Source organism: Lipotes vexillifer, unplaced genomic scaffold (genome assembly GCF_000442215.2).
Source record: "Lipotes vexillifer unplaced genomic scaffold, Lipotes_vexillifer_v1.1 scaffold168, whole genome shotgun sequence".
Classification (NCBI taxonomy): domain Eukaryota; kingdom Metazoa; phylum Chordata; class Mammalia; order Artiodactyla; family Lipotidae; genus Lipotes; species Lipotes vexillifer.
The window spans coordinates 2,058,295-2,077,135 of NW_006773947.1; the positions used below are offsets into that span (position 1 = coordinate 2,058,295).

At 46.9% G+C, this 18,841-nt stretch overlaps 1 protein-coding gene across 1 annotated transcript in view; it reads left to right on the forward strand.

The window, feature by feature from the left end:
* Nucleotides 1-18,841, forward strand: part of NPC1 (NPC intracellular cholesterol transporter 1) — a 49,758-nt gene that overhangs the window by 29,245 nt on the left and 1,672 nt on the right. The window contains exons 11-24 of the mRNA XM_007448620.1: nucleotides 1,737-1,837; nucleotides 4,017-4,119; nucleotides 6,765-6,954; nucleotides 7,402-7,584; nucleotides 8,676-8,790; nucleotides 10,662-10,789; nucleotides 10,885-11,025; nucleotides 12,412-12,501; nucleotides 12,907-13,097; nucleotides 13,416-13,531; nucleotides 14,188-14,317; nucleotides 16,324-16,524; nucleotides 17,422-17,653; nucleotides 18,625-18,738. Of these exons, the coding sequence (XP_007448682.1) occupies nucleotides 1,737-1,837; nucleotides 4,017-4,119; nucleotides 6,765-6,954; nucleotides 7,402-7,584; nucleotides 8,676-8,790; nucleotides 10,662-10,789; nucleotides 10,885-11,025; nucleotides 12,412-12,501; nucleotides 12,907-13,097; nucleotides 13,416-13,531; nucleotides 14,188-14,317; nucleotides 16,324-16,524; nucleotides 17,422-17,653; nucleotides 18,625-18,738 (2,035 nt within the window). The remainder of the gene's footprint in view (nucleotides 1-1,736; nucleotides 1,838-4,016; nucleotides 4,120-6,764; nucleotides 6,955-7,401; nucleotides 7,585-8,675; nucleotides 8,791-10,661; nucleotides 10,790-10,884; nucleotides 11,026-12,411; nucleotides 12,502-12,906; nucleotides 13,098-13,415; nucleotides 13,532-14,187; nucleotides 14,318-16,323; nucleotides 16,525-17,421; nucleotides 17,654-18,624; nucleotides 18,739-18,841) is intronic.

Consider the following 18,841-nt stretch of genomic DNA (forward strand, 5'->3'; position numbering starts at 1 on the left):
CCCGTGTCCCCTGCATCGGCAGGCGGACTCTCAACCACTGTGCCACCAGGGAAGCCCTAGCTGTTTCTTCATGATGGAAGCAGAGAAATTATTCCTTGTCACCTGTGAACGTGCTGCTCAATTAACCACATCTTGCCAGCCAACTGCTCTAGCTTCTGGCCTGGTTTGGTGACCTTAAGTTCCGTCTCTTTTTGTTACTGGAATATGACTGACTTTAGATGGTTGGGCTGTGTTTACTCTCTTCAGGATGTCACATCTATAAACACAAGCCCGTGAAACAATAAGTGTAGCCCGTGTACCCAAAGCAGTGTTCTCCGAAGGACAAGTGGTACAGGGCAGCCACGGGCAATTGGAAAAAAAGGTTCAGTATTATTTAACTTTAATATGTAAAGAAAAATGTTATTTTCTCTCTGTTTTACAAAATAAAAAATCAACAGAACTTTGGCCGCAGGGGAGACGCATAAGATGGGTGTTTTGCCCGAGGGGAGCGTGGTTCACACAGGTGTGGAAACACCACTGTGAGCACCTCCTCTCCTGCGCGGCAGGGGTGTGTGTTGTCTGTGGTTCCGCTTTTGCGTCCCCAGCTCTCAGCTCCCTCCTCACCCTCCACCTTTCCCTGGGCTGTTCCCCCTGGGGGCATGCAGGCCCTGCAGGAGCCCGGCTGGCCCAGAACCAAGCACAGACCTCCTGCTTCCCCCCCGCATCACGTGATGGCATCAACACCTACTGCTTACGGGATGCCTGGACTCTTCCTCACGTAGCTCTTGTGGGTTTTAACCTCAGCATGAGCCCTCAAGCCCGCATTGTGGCGGCAGAGCCCCACATGTGTGGGTTGACAGGACTCAGCTTCTGTGCAGCCCTGCAGCCCTGCTGTTCGCCCCCAGCAGTGACCTGACCTCCAGGACCTGAGCCCATCCCTTGTCCCTCAGCGCTGAAGGGCGATGGTTCACATTATATACGAGGACCTTCACATGTGCCCAGCGTCCGCCTCACTTCTGTGCTGAAATGCTGGTTCCCTGTCACCGGTTGTCTGTCTCTCCTGCACTGCTGGCGTCCCTGGCCTGGTCTCCCTGCTTCTTTCTTTCCTACTTCCAGACCTCCTTCCGCTTTGCCACCCGAGTTATCTTTGTCAAACAGCTCATGACCTCCCTTTTCCCCAAATCTGATTGTTCCCTAGTGCCTACCGGATAAAAATCCAAACTGCTTAGCGTGGCGCCTACCCCTTTTTTCCACTGCTTCCCTCTTCCTTCCTAGCCCCACCCCCTGCCTGGGAGGCCCCCCTTCATGGGTATCCCATGCTCTGGACCCAGGACTTACTGTGGTCCCTCAGGCCACCGTCCACTCTGTCCTTTCTTGTACCTGTCCTCACGCTCTTCTCTTCCCGCCAGTGTGGTGTGTGGAAGCCCTCCCTTCTTCCTTCCCAGGTGAATCCCGCCTCAGCCTTAGAGACCTGGCCTGGCCTGTACGGTGCTTTTCTTCATGGTGGCCGTTTTCCCCACGTATTAGCGGCCCCCTCCTCTGTGCACCAGGTGACATCAACCACATTGCACTGTATGTGCCTGCCTCTCAGTGATTCTGAGCTCCCAAAAGCAACTACTGAACTGTTATTATTCATCCAAGGAACCAAGCTCAGGCCCACATTCTTAATCCGCCTCATGACTGCTGCGTAAACAGTTAGGTCTCTGTGACGTCTTAAGTTTGTTCTAATTGGGTGGTGTTTTCTGAATTCTTGGCAGGGCTCCCGCCTCCCTGAATGACACCAGTTTGCTCCACGATCCTTGCCTGGGGACCTTTGGTGGACCAGTGTTCCCGTGGCTTGTGTTAGGAGGCTATGATGGTGAGAGAAGCTTTTACTTTTCCTGCTAGATAAGGTAGTCTTGGTTCTGTCATTAACAGTCAAGTGGTAATTACAAAGATTTCATCAATCGAGTGCTCTTATTATTTACCCAGTATATTGGGTCCCAAATATAGTATCTCCTTTGGCCTTGGGTTTTATTGTGCATTTGAATGAAGTGGTGTTAGCCATTTTTAGGTTACCCTTGGGAAAGCTGTCGACAGCTAAGGACGTTTTCCCAGAGTAATGGCATTGTGTACATCCATGTAATATGTTGCTCAGTTTCAGGGAGTTCAAGAAACTCGTTGAGAGAGCCCCTGTGGAGTCTGTAGCCGTCTGGTTAAGAACATCTGTAATGGGGGAGAGATAATATGTGAGATGGGGGGAAAGAAACAAAGTGGATAGATTTTTTCCTTCTAAACCAGTTGGCTAAGAATTCAAACACTTTTATAGTGGGAGAGGCAGTTGGTTTGCTCTTTGCTGGTTCCTGCAGCGCCTTGGAGCAGATTATATTAGGTATGATGGGGTAATGAATCATGTGACAGCTTTGACATCTGAAGCCTAATGACAGGCAGCCTAAAGGTTTTTCTCCAGCCTAATGAAGAAACCAGATGTTCTCATCCAGTGGGAAGGGAGAAGTTGTGAGCTGTATTTAAATTTTACTCTGCCTTATGTAACACAATGTGGTTTCTAATCAGTGGGGAAAAGATGGTGTCACCAGCTGGGTAGCCACAGCCATCAAGATTAAATTTGTTCTCTACCTTATTCCTTCCACCAGAGTAAATTCCAATGGAACGAAGAGTACAATATAAGAAGTGAGACTATTAAAGTACTAGAAGAGAATGCAGGATGAATTTTTTAAAATAATTTTTAAATGGAGAAGGCATTTCTAAGCAGGACACACAGTGCAGAAGCCACAGAAGGAAACACTGATGAATTTGACTGCATGAGAATTTAAAATTCCTGTGTAGAGAACAAACAAAGTTTAAAAAACAAACAGCAAACTGGAGAAAACAAAAAGTTAGTGTACATAACAGACAGCATTTCCTTAATATGTGGAAAGCTCTTGGGGAAAAGAGAGGTCAGCCACCCAAAGGAGAAGTGGGCAGAAGCCATATGAGTGTTAACAAAAGAAGAAGTACAAGTGGCTTTCAGTTATATGGGGGAAAATGCTGAACCTCACTCCAAATTAGTGAAATGCCTCTCACTTCAATCTTTTACATAAGAGATTAGCAAAGATCTAAGTGTTCGATAAAACCTTTTGTGGATGAATGTGGGGAAACCACATTGTTGGTGGAAGTATAAATGGTTACTGGAATATAAGCTCCAGGAAGACCGAGATTTTTATCTCCTTTGCTCACTGATGTATCCATAGTCTCTAAGATAATGTCTGGCACAAAGTAGGTCTCAGTAAATATTTTGTTGAAGAAAGAAATGAAAAACAGGAGGCCTCTTTGGAGGGCAGTTGGGGGGCATCTGTCAAAATTAGAAATGCACATATTTTTTGATTCTGTGATTGTACTTATAAGAATTGATTCTATGAATTACATTGTACATGTTGGAAATATCAGGTTATTCTTTGTAGTAATTCTGTATATAATACCAAAAAAATTTGCAAAGATAGCCATCAACTGGAGATTGGTTAAATTATACTAGGAAATATCATACAGCAGAAAAAAGAATAAGGACGCTCTCTGTGTACTAAAACAGAGCGTTCTCAGGATATGAGGTTAAAAGCAGCATTTGCAGAAGAGTGTGTCACTGCTTGTGTAAACAAGGAGGGAAGGGGAGACTGTGCTTATGCACGTGGACCGTGGCTGGAGGGAGTCACAGTGCCGTGGTGTGGGGAGCAGAGCTGAGACACAGACGGGGACTGAGGGAGGAGAGAGGCTTTTCCCTGAACACCTTTCCGCTCTGTTTGGAATTGTCACCATGCACGTGCCGTGTAGTAATGATGATATGAATGACAACTGTGCCTGCTTCCACATGAGGGTCCTTTTTCTTCACTAGCTGAACTACACAGGCACCAGATCTCCTGTTGTGTTCCTCGAGCTCAGGTTTGTATAGGCTTCAGCCCCATGAGAAACCAGGCACCTAACTGGCTTGTGATTTTCCCCTCGTATTGATCTAGTTTTCTGCATGCTTGTAATCTGCTTTTTGATGTCACCTTTTTCTTTTCTAGATGAAAACTACAATAACGCCACAGCCCTTGTGATTACCTTTCCTGTCAATAATTACTGTAACGATACAGAGAAGCTCCAGAGGGCCCAGGCCTGGGAAAGAGAGTGAGTTGCTCACAGGGTCTAAACAAGCTGTTCTTTCTGTGGGAAGGTGGACCGTAGCAGAAAGCATTTACAATTAGTTCAACTACATTAACCAACAGTAGATCTAAGTTATGCCATTTTTTTCACTTGGTACTGGTGGTGGTATGAAAAAAAAATCTATTAATAAATTTACCTATAAACATTCTTTTAATACATATCCCTGCGACAAGAATGCAAAAGTGTCTATGCAGAAATGTTCCTTGCATTATTTTCTGACAGCAGAACCTGAGCAAGCTGAGTGTATATTAGTAGGGAGAGGTACAGTAGAATATTATTTCGTCATTAACGATGGTGAGATAAATAAATGGTTCAAGATAGTGAATAAAAACTGCAGTCAGCATGTTTGGACAAATATATGCTATGCATGCCATCCACGCCTAGAAAAGATATCAAACAAATGACCTGGGAACTGGTTAGCTGTGGTATAACCTCTAGAGAATGGGAAGAGGGGACCGAGGAGGACAGGGACTCTGAACAGCTTTGTTGGGATATAATTCATATACCATACAGTTCACCCGTTTAAAGTGTACAATTCAGTAGCTTTTAGTATATTCACAGATGTGTGCAAACATCACCATGGTCAATTTTAGAACATTTTCTTTACCACAGAAAGAAATCCCATCTCCTTTATTGGTCACCCTCCTAACACCCAGCCCTACACAGCCACCAATCTACTCTGTCTCTAGATTTTCCTATTCCAGACTTTTATATGAATGGGATCATGCACGTGGACTTTTGGGTCTGGCTTCTTCCAGTTAGAATAATGTTTTCAGGGTTCATCCAAGTGGTAGCATGTGTCAGTACTTCATTCCTTTTTATGGCTGAAGAATATCCCATCCTATGGATACACCACGTTTTGTTTATCCATTCATCAGTTGATGAACATTTGAGCTGTCTCTACCTTTTTGCTATTAGGAATAATACTACAAACATTCATATACAAGTTTTTGTGTGAACATGTTTTCATTTCTCTTGGTTGGTATATATCTAGGAGTAGAATTGCTGGATCATACGGTAGCTCTGAGGAACTGGCAGACGTTTTTCCAAAGCGACTGCACCGATGGGACTTCCCTGGCGGTCCAGTGGTTAAGGCTCTGCTTCCACAGGTTGGGGAACTAAGATCCCACATGCTGTGGGGCGCAGCCAAAAAAAAAAGTGACTGCACCATTTTACATTCCCCCCAGCAGTGTATGGAGGTTTCAGATTCTCCACACCTCACCAACACTTGTTATTATTTGACTTTTTGATTCTAGCTATCCTAGTGGGTGTGAAGTGGTATCTCATTGCAGTTTTTTTGTTTTATTTTGTTTTTTCGGCCACACTGCACAGCTTGTGGGATCTTAGTTCCCCAGCCAGGGCTTGAACCGGGCCACGGCAGTGAAAGCATCAAGTCCTAAGCACTGGACCGCCAGGGAATTCCCTCATTGCAGTTTTGCTTTCCATTTCCCTGATGACTAGTGAATTTGAGCATCTTTTCATGCACTGACTTGTATAACTTCTTTGGAAAAATGTTTATTCATATCCTTTGCCCATTTATTTGACTGGGTTATTTGTATTTTTATTATCGAATTATAAGAATTGCTATATATACTACAAGTCCCTTATCAGATGTATGATTTGCAGATATTTTCTCCCATTCTCCAGTCTGTGTTTTTGCCTTTCTTGATGGTATCCTCTGAAACACAGAAGTTTTTAATTTCAGTAAAGTCCAATTTATGTGTCTTCTCTTTTGTTATTCATACTTTTGGTGTCATAGCCAAGAAACCATTGCCTAACCCAAGGACCTGGAAATTTACACCTATGTGTTCTTCTGAGAGTTTTATAGTTTTAGCTCTTAAATTTAAAAGGTCTTTTATCCATTGAGTTAAGAGTTAATCTTTATACATGGTGTGAGGTAAGGGTCCAACTGCATTTATTGGTATATGGCTCTCCAGTTGCCCCAGACCATTTGTTCAAAAGATATACTTTCCCCCGTTAATAGCCTTGCCACCTTTATTGAAAATTAGGTGAAGGCAGATACATGGCATATTTCTGGACTCTTAGTTCTGATCCTTTGATCTGTATGCCTGTCCTTGCCTTGTGCTGGTAACCCCACTGTCTTGATTACTGTCGGTTTGTAGTAAGTTTGAAATTGGGAAGTGTGAATCTTCCTACTTTGTTCTTCTTGAAAAAGAAGATTTGGGCTATTCTGGGCCCCTCGCAATTCCATGTGAATTTTAGAACAGCTTGTCTTTCTACAAAGAAGTCAGCTGGGATTCTGCTAGGGATTGCACTGCATCTGTATCAACTTTAAAATTTTTTGTTCCCTGAGCATATGTCTGTAGTATAATATACTTCATTAGAAATCATTTTTAGTGAAAAAGAAGTGAGACCACGAAGCAGTTTTTAAACTTGTTCCAAACCTGTTTTGAACACTGGAAAGCTCAGCGTGTCTGGAACTTCGTAATCTGGAAGTGTCCTGTCCTCTACTTGCCAGTGTAGAAGGTCCTAATGAGGTATAAGGGTTAAGTGTGGCTTTTGTGTCGTAGAAGTTACAAAGAAGTTCCTTACTTAGTTGTCACTAAGTTTTAACTAAAAATACACAATTTTGCTTTTTACCCTTTTAGGTTTATTAATTTTGTGAAGAACTACAAGAATCCAAATCTGACCGTTTCTTTTAAGGCTGAACGAAGTATTGAAGATGAAGTAAACCGTGAAAGTCAAAGTGATATCTTCACTGTTCTAATCAGCTATGGCATCATGTTTTTATATATTTCCATAGCCTTGGGGCATATCAAAAGCTGTAGCAGGTTTCTGGTAAGTGGGGTGTGTAGGTGTGTGTGTGCATGTGTGTGTGTGTTAGAGGGAAATGACAGTACACAGCGTGATGGCATGTTTTTGCCTCTGCTTAATCCTAATTCATTATGTTCAAAACTCCCTTAAATTGTCCTGTGTTTTACTTGTTTGTCACATTTCCTGCTTCCGGCATCTGTTTTCTTCAGTTCCAGTATTTCTTATCTTCAACTTAAAGTTTATCTCACGTAATCCAGTTTTTTTTCTAACTTGCCATCACCTAAGAATGTAGGCTGATAAAATATGTTGCTAGGGAAGACCTAGACAACTTTTCATATCTCCTCTCAAACTGGGAACTGTACTTTTAAAACTAGATGGGCAATATCCAGGTAAAGAGGTGAAAATGAGGACCTTTTAGGAACGGACAAAAAACACCCTAAATGAGGATTTATGTCTTTGTGGCATCTCCAGGTGGATTCGAAAATCTCCCTGGGCATCGCGGGTATCCTGATCGTGCTGAGCTCGGTGGCGTGCTCCTTGGGCATCTTCAGCTACATTGGGATCCCCTTCACCCTCATTGTGATAGAAGTCATCCCGTTCCTGGTGCTGGCTGTGGGAGTGGACAACATCTTCATTCTGGTCCAGACCTACCAGGTGCATTTCAGAGTCTCACAGGGTCTGACCAAGTACCAGGCTCCACATACGGCTGTTGAGCTCCATGCGGAGTATTTGAGTGTGACACGTGGAGACTTCGTTTCCGTTCCTCTGTGTTGCTTATTGGTGCCTGTAACTTGTTCTGGACATTTTGAGACCAAGAAGATTAAGACCAACATTCTCTTTGGTTGGTGGCATAGATATAAAGTGAGAATTTGGTTTTAAAATATGTGCAACATGTATGCAAAAAGGGCTAACACGCCTGTAGAAAATATTTTGGGCACAACAGCTATTAAAATGATTCTCAATATAGTGTAGAAGAATGAGGGATTTGCCAGAGGTGCCACTAAAAGGCAAAAGGTCAACACAGGACTCACTGATGTAAAAAATGACGTCAATCCGTTGGTTCTCCCAGGATCCCTTGTCCTGTAGCGCTTACCTGGGCAGAGACCCAGTGGCATGTAGGAGTGTTATTTAAAGGTCCAGCCACCTGCAGCCTGCGTTGCTTGTATTTTCCTGATAACCTGATTCAATCCTTCCTTTAGATTTTCACCTGTTACCTGGCTCCGGGCTTCAGAAATATCCCAAATGAATCAACGTGAGAAGTTTGGGGTCCTCACCGCTTTATTGTATAAAGTTCACAAGTAGATGCTGCTAATCATTTTTTTTTTTTAGATGTTGGGGTAGGAATTTATTAATTAATGTATTTATTTTTGCTGTGTTGGGTCTTCGTTTCTGTGCGAGGGCTTTCTCTAGTTGTGGCAAGTGGGGGCCACTCTTCATCGCGGTGCGCGGGCCTCTCACTATCACGGCCTCTCTTGTTGCGGAGCACAGGCTCCAGACGCGCAGGCTCAGTAGTTGTGGCTCACGGGCCTAGTTGCTCTGCGGCATGTGGGATCCTCCCAGACCAGGGCTTGAACCCGTGTCCCCTGCATTAGCAGGCAGAGTCTCAACCACTGCACCACCAGGGAAGCCCTAATCATTATTTTTTACCATCAGGTTGACACAAAGCACCAAAGAAGCAAAGAGGTGGCATTGTAATCGAGAAACTTTAATGTCGCGTGTTTAACTTTTTTTTTTTTATTTTTAAGAGAGATGAACGTCTCCAAGGGGAGACGCTGGACCAGCAGGTGGGCCGGGTCCTGGGAGAAGTGGCTCCAAGTATTTTCCTGTCGTCCTTTTCAGAGACGGTAGCATTTTTCTTAGGTAATTACTCTTTGAATCTGCCAACCCTGAGGTTTGCTGAGCCTGGGTGTATCAGTATATGACCCTTTGCGTTCTTTTTTAAGTTTTGTTCTGTGATTGGAAAGTATCAGAGTGGACCACGAGAAAAATTGGTGGCAGTATCTCGGGTGCCATTAGCAAGTGTCTTCTTTTTTTTTTAAACTACATTATTTATTTATTTATTTTTAATTTCTCAAAATTTTGGCCACACCATGCGGCATGCAGGATCCTAGTTCCCCCACCAGGGATCGGACCCGCTCCCCAACCTGTGGCCCCCCGCAGTGGAAACACGGCCTCCTAACCACTGGACCACCAGGGAATTTCCAGCAAGTGTCTTTCTTCTCACATTGTTTCAGGACGGTGTTGATGTTGGGGTTCAGATACCTAGGACTCCTGCCCCTGCCCATTTAGGGCACCCATGGCAAGTGCTGGGGTTTGAAAATAGCACTCTTGAAGGACAGCCACAGAGTCCTTCCCGTCACAGCACTCTCAGCAGCAACTCCAAAATCACAGGCGTTAGCTTGCAAGGTGTCTGCCACTGTTCCGAAAGGCAGTCTCCCCGCCTCTGCACACACATTTCACTGGGAAGCAGCCTCGTCAATGAGCAGAAGTTCTTCAGTCTTCCCTAAATACAAGGAGCCAGAATAAGCTGGCACAAAACCCAGCACTTCTGTATTCTTTCATGTGGAGAAATCGGTAGTCTTATTAGCAGGGCACTGCCCACCCCATGTCTGGCATGTGTAGTAAGAGAAAACTGATCACATCCTCTGCAGAGAACGCTGATTAGAATCGCCCATTAAGTCCAGGGAAGACACACGATCCGTGGGTCCCAATGGAAATGCCTGCAGGGGACACCAGGTCATCTTACAAGGGGCCATGGGAGGGACATCGCAGGTGTGGTCTTTGGACACAGACACACCGTTAGCATATATCATCCCCCATTTCCACGAAGCAGTGCACTGTGAAACAAACCTGTGGCTCTTGTGGTTTCTCTTTATGGATACAGATGCAAAACAGTTACTTCCTCTTTTTCTATTATAAAAAAAAAAACCAGTGCAAGTGTGTTGGTGATATAGCAGCTGACCTTGGGCCTCAAGGTTGGAGTGACTTTGGGGGGACAGGAGGAGCAGTGGGGACCGTGGCACCCAGAGTCTGGGGTCCCATCTGCAAGAGGCATCTATGTGTTGCTGGCCCAGTGCTGCCAGGTCCAATTTTTTTCTCAAGCGATGCTGTGAATCTAGATTTTTTTTCTCTCAAGTGACGCCGTGAGTCTCATTGTTAAATATTGGCTATTTATTTTTCAAAAACTGTTTTTAAATTCTAAAATGGGTTTATATATATCTGGCCCATGGGCAGCCAGTTTTCAGCTTCTGAGTCTTAGCCTGGAGGACGCTTGGAGCATCCTCATTTGTAACTAAACCGAGAGACTGACTGGATGATATAATAGCAGATGGGAAATACCATCCCTCTTGTGGACTAAAGCGTGGCAGGTACTATAAGAAATGGCCTGTGTTAATGGATCTCAAATGTGAAAGTGCATGCATTTGCTTGGAGAGCTTGTTAAATTATAGAGCTGGGATCATAGAATTCTGAACAGTAGAATTGGGGTTGAATTCCCATTGTCTTGATAAAGTAGGATGGGGCCCGGTCCCTGGAACGTACATTTTAACCTCCCCAGGTGGTTCTGGTGTGACACCTGCAGACTGCACAGAGTGCCTTTGGGTGGGAGGACTGGGGGGATTCTTCCTGTGGGATTGGCCTGCTCTGGTGCCGCGTGTTCATACGTGCACGTGCCTGTGAGGCCTGCTGAGCCCTCAGCTGGGAAGGATGTGGCTGCTCTCTTCTCCCTACAGGAGGCCTGTCCGTGATGCCGGCTGTGCACACCTTCTCTCTCTTTGCGGGGTTGGCAGTCCTCATTGACTTCCTCCTTCAGATTACCTGTTTTGTGAGTCTCTTTGGGTTAGACATTAAGCGGCAAGAGGTAAGTTGTCATCAGGCGTGCAGCCTGTTTCATTTGAGTCTAGAATCTAGATGAGGCGGCTGGAGGGTGACCTCTGTTCCTCTTCATCCCCCCAGAAGAACCGGCTGGATGTCCTCTGCTGTGTCGGGGGTGCGGCAGACAGAGCAGGCATCCAGGCCTCGGAGAGCTGCTTATTTCGCTTCTTCAGAGACGCCTATGCTCCACTTCTGCTTAAGGACTGGATGCGGCCCATTGTGGTAGGAGCCTGTCTGTGTTTTTTCTCCCCAGACAAAGTTGTCACATGCCTTCTAAGAAATCGGAGTGCTTGGGAAGGATTCTGACAGCTGTTAAGTGTGTGTGTGTGTGTGTGTGTGTGTGTGTGTACACACAAGAATGCAGAAGCAAATATATAAAATATTTTTAGCAGGCAATATAAGCAAGAGTTTCTGTCTTAAATTGGTTGTTTTGTTTTTAAATAATTACAGATTCATAGAAAGTAACAGAGGTAGTGCAGAGAAGGACCCAGCTGCCCTTTGCCGGTTTCCTCCCAAGGTCTTACATAATTGTAGTTCAATATCAAAACCAAGAGTTCGACATTGGCACAATGTATGTGTCCAGTTCTGTGTCAGTTTATCACATGTGCAGATTCATGTAAGCACCAAGATATAGATCTGTTCCATCACCCTCGTCCCGCACCTTCACCCAGTGTCACCCACCTCCCTCCCCTGCACTGTCCCTCATCCCCAGTAACCATGCAAGAGCGTTTTGTAGTACAGTTTACACACTGGATATAGCCAACGGCTGTAATCTATCACATCTCCAATAAAAGAATGTAAATTCATTCCAGTAAAAGTAATAGTGGGCTTCCCTGGTGGCACAGTGGTTGAGAGTCCGCCTGCCAATGCGGGGGACACGGGTTCGTGCCCCGGTCCGGGAGGATTCCACATGCCGCAGAGCGGCTGGGCCCGTGAGCCGTGGCCGCTGGGCCTGTGCATCCTGAGCCTGTGCTCCGCAATGGGAGAGGTCACAACGGTGAGAGGCCCGCGTACTGCAAAAAAAAAAAAAAAAAAGTAATAGTAACACCTAACATTTATTGAACACTTAATATCTGGTATTGTGCTCAGAACCGGGTACTACGCTAAATTCTGGATTATCCCTAGAATTTTCTCATTTAATCCACAAAATTATCTGATGTTACAAGTCTTATTTTTCCTATTTTATTGAGGAGGAAATAGAAGCTAAGAGAGGTTAAGTGACTTCTCCAGGGTCACTCAGCTTGTAAGTGGCAGAGCCAGGATTTGAACCCAGGTGGCTTGACTATTGAGACCATGACCCTCGGCTACTGTCCCAGACTCCTTGTTTCCTTAGCGTGTCATTTAAACTTGCTTTTCATTTATAAAGGTCCTGTTTATTGTGTTTAAGATTTGATTTAGGGAGTCCCCTGGTGGTCCAGTGGGTAGGACCCAGCACTCCCAGTGCAGGGGGCCCGGGTTCAATCCCTCGTCGGGGAACCAAATCCTGCATGCATGCTGCAACTAAGACCCAGTGCAGCCATAAATAAATAAAATAAATAAATAGATAAATAAATGATTTATGTTTTTAATCATGATAATTCTAACTCTGTAACTCACTTCACATTCCAGGTAGCGGTATTTGTGGGTATTCTGTCATTCAGTATCGCAGTCCTGAACAAAGTAGAAATCGGCTTGGATCAGTCTCTGTCAATGCCAGATGTAAGACGCTTTCTTTTTTATTCTAACTCATTTAGCCCATGGTGAATGTATTTTTCAAAATACTCACGTGGGTGGTTCAGCTGATGTCCGCTTCTAAACGTGGGTGCTGACAGGCTCTCGCACATCGCAGGAACCTCGCCAGAGCTCTGCCTGTGAGGCGCGGGCCTTCTGAGCTCACAGGCCTTGGGCATGGCTGCAGAACGTGAGCAGCCGGTCTTAACCTCATGAGGTGCCCTCCTGACGGTGGGACCAACTGGAAAAGCCCCTGGGCCCAGGGTGGGGAGGGGGCGCTGGCTATGGAGGGAGTCAGGAACCTGGGCTCGAGGCGTTTCGGCCGGGAGCCCCCCTCTCGCTTGCACAGGACGTTCACGCTGTGTACTGTTGTCCTCTCTCTCTCTCTCTCAGGACTCCTACATGACGGATTATTTCCAGTCCCTCAGTCGCTACCTGCACGCGGGCCCGCCCGTGTACTTTGTTGTGAAGGGAGGGCACGACTACGTTTCTCTGAAAGGGCAGAACATGGTGTGCGGGGGCCTGGGCTGCAATAACGACTCGCTGGTGCAGCAGATCTTCACCGCCGCCCAGCTGGACAACTAGTCAGTACCCCAGCCGCGGACAGGCTCCTGGCCTGGGACCTCGGCCTGAAACCTCTCTCTAAAGATAGCTTTTCCTGGAGAATCTGTCTTGCAAAATGTGGGTTGAATCTAGCTTTACCTGAGCAAAACCTTTTAAAGGGCAAATTTACCACCTCATATTCTGAAGCTTTTCCCATTAAGCACTAATGTGGTTTGTCTTCTGACTGGGTGGCATTAAAAGGTCTAGCAAAGGAAGTTTTGTATTTCAAGAAAAAGAACTAAAACTGAAGACTTCCTCCTTGTGGGGGCATCAGTAACCCTTTCTCTCCTTTTCTCTAGTACCCGGATAGGCTTTGCTCCCTCGTCCTGGATTGACGATTATTTTGACTGGGTCAAACCACAGTCGTCTTGCTGTAGGCTCTACAACAGCACGGATTGGTTCTGCAATGCATCGGGTACTTGATCCTTTTCCAGATCTTTCCCTCTTTTCTGAAGAACTTTAGCATTATAATTAAAAAATCATTTGCATTTTACCTCCACATCCACCTGTTTGTCTGCCATTGCTGCATCTCATTCCCCTTGGCATCATCCCCTTCCTCCATTGTTCACTCTGGAGATACCTTGTTGTCCCCTTTCCAGCCCCCGATGGGGCTGCAGGCTGAACAAGGCCCAGGTCAGGGGACCCTGGTTTTCAGGTTTGTCATCTTTTCCCGACAGTACTATACTGTTGGTCTCTCTTGATTGGTATCTGGCCGTAGCTTCTCATGGGAGTGCTTTTCTTTGTTTATCACTATTGCCATATGGTTTTGTAAAAGTGTTGAGGCTGTCCTAGGATTTTCTTGATAAAAACATGGACATCCTGGGCTCTGATAATAACATACTGAGGTTGTCCTTAAAGCAGGAAACCTGATTCAGGGAAGAACATTTGTACAGCCTGTGTTAGATGAAGATGGGACCTCAAGTTTGACTGTGAAAACCATGTGTTTGAAGTTTTTGGATAAACAGAAGGATTCAGGAAAAGAATTCCCGTCACTTCTTTATCATTATTTTTAAATGTTTTAATATGGAGACCCATCCTTCTCACCGTGGCTCCCCCAACCTGTTTGCACAGTGGTTGACCCTGCCTGCGTCCGCTGCCGGCCTCTGACTCCAGAGGGCAAGCAGAGGCCTCAGGGCGCAGACTTCATGAGGTTCCTGCCCATGTTCCTCTCCGATAACCCGAACCCCAAGTGTGGCAAAGGGTAAGTGACATGGAACCCATTGAGCTGTGTGGCCGCTTCCCCTTTAAATTTGCACTGGGAAGCTAGGGAGGGCTGGGGTGGGAATGGTGGGCGGGAGGGTCATCTTCTCTGCCACTCCCCACCCTGTCCTGCAGAGAAACCAAAATGCCTTTAAAGAAAACTCCTCATCTTAAAAGAAAATGGTTATGGAGAACTTAGGGGCAGGATAGGAATAAAGACACAGATGTAGAGAATGGACTTGAGGACCCGGGGAGGGGGAAGGGTAAGCTGGGATGAAGTGAGAGAGTGGCATGGACATATGTACACGACCAAATGTAAAACGGATAGCTAGTGGGAAGCAGCTGCATAGCACAGGGAGATCAGCTCGGTGCTTTGTGTCCCACTAGAGGGGTGGGATAGGGAGGGTGGGAGGGAGATGCAAGAGGGAAGAGATATGGGGATATATGTATATGTATAGCTGATTCACTTTGTTATACAGCAGAAACTAACACAACATTGTAAAGCAGTTATACTCCAGTAAAGATGTTTAAAAAAAAAAAAAAAAGAAAACTCCTCCTCATTCTGACCCGATTCCATCCTGGCCTGAGCATTCTGTCTCACACTCCCCTCCTGGCGGCATGAAGGACACAGTCCTGTGCAGACCACCGGCAGGGCAGATTGTGGGGAGGGATGCAGGCGATTCAGGATGTGAAAGGGTTTATCCAGTTGTGTCTGGGGCATATGGAGCACTGCAGCTCTGCTCTGGTGACATCACCCGGGATGAAGGTTTAGATTCTCTTTTTTTTTTTTTAATTTATTTATTTATTTTTGGCTGCATTGGGTCTTTGTTGCTGGGCGCGGGCTTTCTCTAGTTGTGGCGAGCGGGGGCTGCTCTTCGTTGTGGTGCTTGGGCCTCTCATTGCGGTGGTTTCTCTTGTTGCGGTGCATGGGCTCCAGGCAGGCAGGCTTCAGTAGTTGTGGCCCACGGGCTTAGTTGCTCTGCAGCATGTGGGATCTTCCCGGACCAGGGCTCGAACCCGTGTCCCCCACATTGGCAGGTGGATTCTTAACCACTGCGCCACCAGGGAAGCTCCAAAGGTTTGCATTCTTTTAGCCCCACTGTGCTTCTTGCCAGCCTGTTTGTACATGAGGTTATGGGCTGTCTGACTCCCCCATCTAGCCAGGCAGCCAGCTACTGTGGAAAGAGGATCTCTGGCCCAGAAATAGCAAAGATGACTGAAGTCTGGAGTTGGGCGGATTTGGATGTTTTGGTAGGAAGGTGAGTGTCCAGGTGTACATTAGGTAAACGCTGGATATCCCTGTTCTTCATAAGAATACATAATGTGACCAGAGTCCCGTCAGTCATACATCTCACGTCTGTGTTTTGAGACCTAGACTAGGTACCGTGGGAGGACTGTCCCTAAAAATAAAGAGGAAATGAACCCTGTAGCTTGGTCTCCTGGCAGACTGAATGCTCGGCTACATAAAAGAAGTCAGAATGAATTCAACTCGTAGGAGGGCAACAGACAGGGAGCCTCCTGTGTGCCAGGATCGTGCCAGGCACCTCACCAACACTATTTCACTGACTTACCACACAGCCCCACGAGTAGGTGGTGGTACACCCTTTGCAGATGACACTGCAGCCCAAATTTAGTAATTCTGCGCAGGGTTCCAGGGCCGAGGTCGACCTCGTGGCGGTCTGACTCCAGGGCCCTCGTCCATTCGCGCCTCCTGTTACGCAGCACTGCTGAGCGAACGCTGTAGCAGAACACACTGGGCTGTGAGCAGAACCAGCTACAGAAACAGTAGTGGCTGCGCATCAAAGAAACCAAAGCAGCAAAGAAAAGCCGGTGTGGGAAAGAATGAGCTAAACCTTCATCGCGCCTTTTCAGGGCCTTCCCTGTCCCTGAAATTGACAGCTGGTCTGATCCCTGAGTCCAGGGTCAGGTGACACCACTCAGCCTTGATGCTCAGATTCTGCAGGTGCGGCACGAGGTGTTGCCTTTGATCCCACTGTCTTCTCCCAGGGGACACGCCGCTTACAGCGCGGCAGTTAACATCCTCGGCAACGGCACGGGCATTGGAGCCACGTACTTCATGACCTACCACACGGTGCTCAAGACCTCCGCTGACTTCATCGACGCCATGGAAAAGGCCCGCCTCATCGCCGGCAACATCACCAGAACCATGGGCCTGGAAGGAAGTGATCGCCATGTGTTCCCATACAGGTAACCTGTGGATTTTGTAAATGAGGGTGTCCTGGGGAAGCGCCCACACCCTGGGGTTCCCTTGCTGAGTGGGCCGACGCTCGGCTTTCCTTCTGAACCCGGCTCCGTCCTGAGCACAGGTGAAGCCTGTCTCAGGAAACGGCACCTGGGCCAGAATCTGCAGCACCTACTGAGGTGTCGGGGCGGGAGCTCACACCCTGCAAAACAGGCTGGGGGCACGGGTCGCGGCGCCTGGGGAGCAGCTTCACAGAGAGGGCCCGGCAACTGATCGCTGGGGACAGTGCCTTTATGGAGGTTTCTCTTTTTTCATTTATTGTTTTTCTTTTTTTTCCTCATGAAGAAAATATTTTATGAAATACTGAATTTGGAAAATATAGAAAAGTAGGAGAAACGAGTGATTTTCCCCCCAACCCCTGTAATCTCATTGAAGGGAGTCTGGACCTGTTCCTGGCAGGAGGACAGCCTGTTTTCCTGGGGAAGGAGTTCTTGGAGTGGGTGTCCTGACCCCTTAGAGGAGCTGGTTAACTTTGCCGAAAAAGCATTTTCTTCTCAGGCCCTGCAAAGACCCTGTTTACCTGGGGGTAGCCCTCAGGGTAGACCAGGGCTTGTTTTCCCAAAATACCACAGAATATTCTTTGTCAGTAAATGCCTATAAAGCAGAATGGATTGGGCACATGAACAAAAACCTTATATAAAATACACATCTCGGAGGCCCTTCTTTGGGTGTCAGTGGTCGGAGGTCCAGCTTAACTGCTGGAAGTGAGTCTTGCACAAACAGGGAGGTTTTATGTGAGGATGTCTCTCAAGGTAGTTTCCGTTTTGCAGTTGTGGCAGGATGAGGAGTAAAGATTCCAGAAGCAAAAACAAGCTGTAACAGAACCTTCTCCCCCTCTCCAGTGTGTTCTACGTCTTCTATGAACAGTACCTGACCATGATTCACGACACTATCTTTAACCTCGGTGTGTCCCTGGGTGCCATCTTTTTGGTGACCGTGGTTCTCCTGGGCTGTGAGCTGTGGTCAGCAGTGATCATGTGCATCACCATCGCTATGATCTTGGTCAACATGTTCGGTGTCATGTGGCTCTGGGGCATCAGTTTGAATGCGGTTTCTTTGGTCAACTTGGTTATGGTGAGTCCTGGTCCACTCAGTTTGTCCCTCACTCCTTATGTCACTGCTGTGCATTGTTTCTTGGGGTGAGAGATCAAGGCCAGCTCCTGCTCTTGGCGCACATGGTCAGGTGGGGTCAGTGGCAGGTGGAGTTGGACGTGGGTGGTATGTATAGCAATGGAAATATGAGGTCATGGTCTGGCTTAGGCATTCTGCCTTTAAATTACTATTCTGAGGCTTCCCTGGTGGCACAGTGGTTGAGAGTCCGCCTGCCGATGCAGGGGACACGGGTTCATGCCCCGGTCCGCAAAGATCCCACATGCCGCGAAGCGGCTGGGCCCGTGAGCCATGGCCGCTGAGCCTGCGCGTCCGGAGCCTTTGCTCCGCAAGGGGAGAGGCCACAGCAGTGAGAGGCCTGCGTACCGGAAAAAAAAAAATTATTATTCTGAAGGGTGCTTTGCCAAAGTATGTAGCCTGATGACAGCATGATGTTCAGTTTTCAGTTAGAAAAACTGCCCCTTCTCAATGGAATTCTCTGACCAAGACCTTTTGCCTTCCATGTGGTTGCCAGGTGCTTTTGAATAGTCTTGAATACGTGCACATTTGAGAAAGTATTAACAGAAAACAGACACAGTGCATCTGCTCTTCAGATACGAAATGAACGTGGCTTCAGGGGGAGTGGTAGTGAAGCCCAGCTAAAGAAATGACAGTGTGCTGGCTGGCTGGGGGTTGGGGGGACCTTGAGAGGTTTCAGCTGCTTCCCGCTAATAGAGGCAGACCTGCTGGAGGAAACTGTGCCTGGAGGGTTCCACAAGCTTCCTGGGACAGTTTAAGTTGGTGTGATGGGAGCTTTGTCTTGTAAGTTAGAGGGGGTGCTCCGGGCTCCTTTACCTCCCAGGTGCCCTGGTAACCACAGATCCCGGGAAAGGGGTGGTTGCTTTTACTGTTTTTAACTGGAGAAGGGCAGTTGTAAAGGAAGCACTTTATTTCAGAGCTGTGGCATCTCCGTGGAGTTCTGCAGCCATATCACGAGAGCTTTCACAGTGAGCACGAAGGGAAGCCGCATGGAACGGGCAGAAGAGGCGCTCTCCCACATGGGCAGCTCTGTAAGTACAGCCCGAGCAGATGACTCGGGCAGATACCTCACCGTGAAGTACCCAGCTTGGTGACTGAGTGTTTCTCAGGAGAAGGAACTTTAAGATTCAGTAG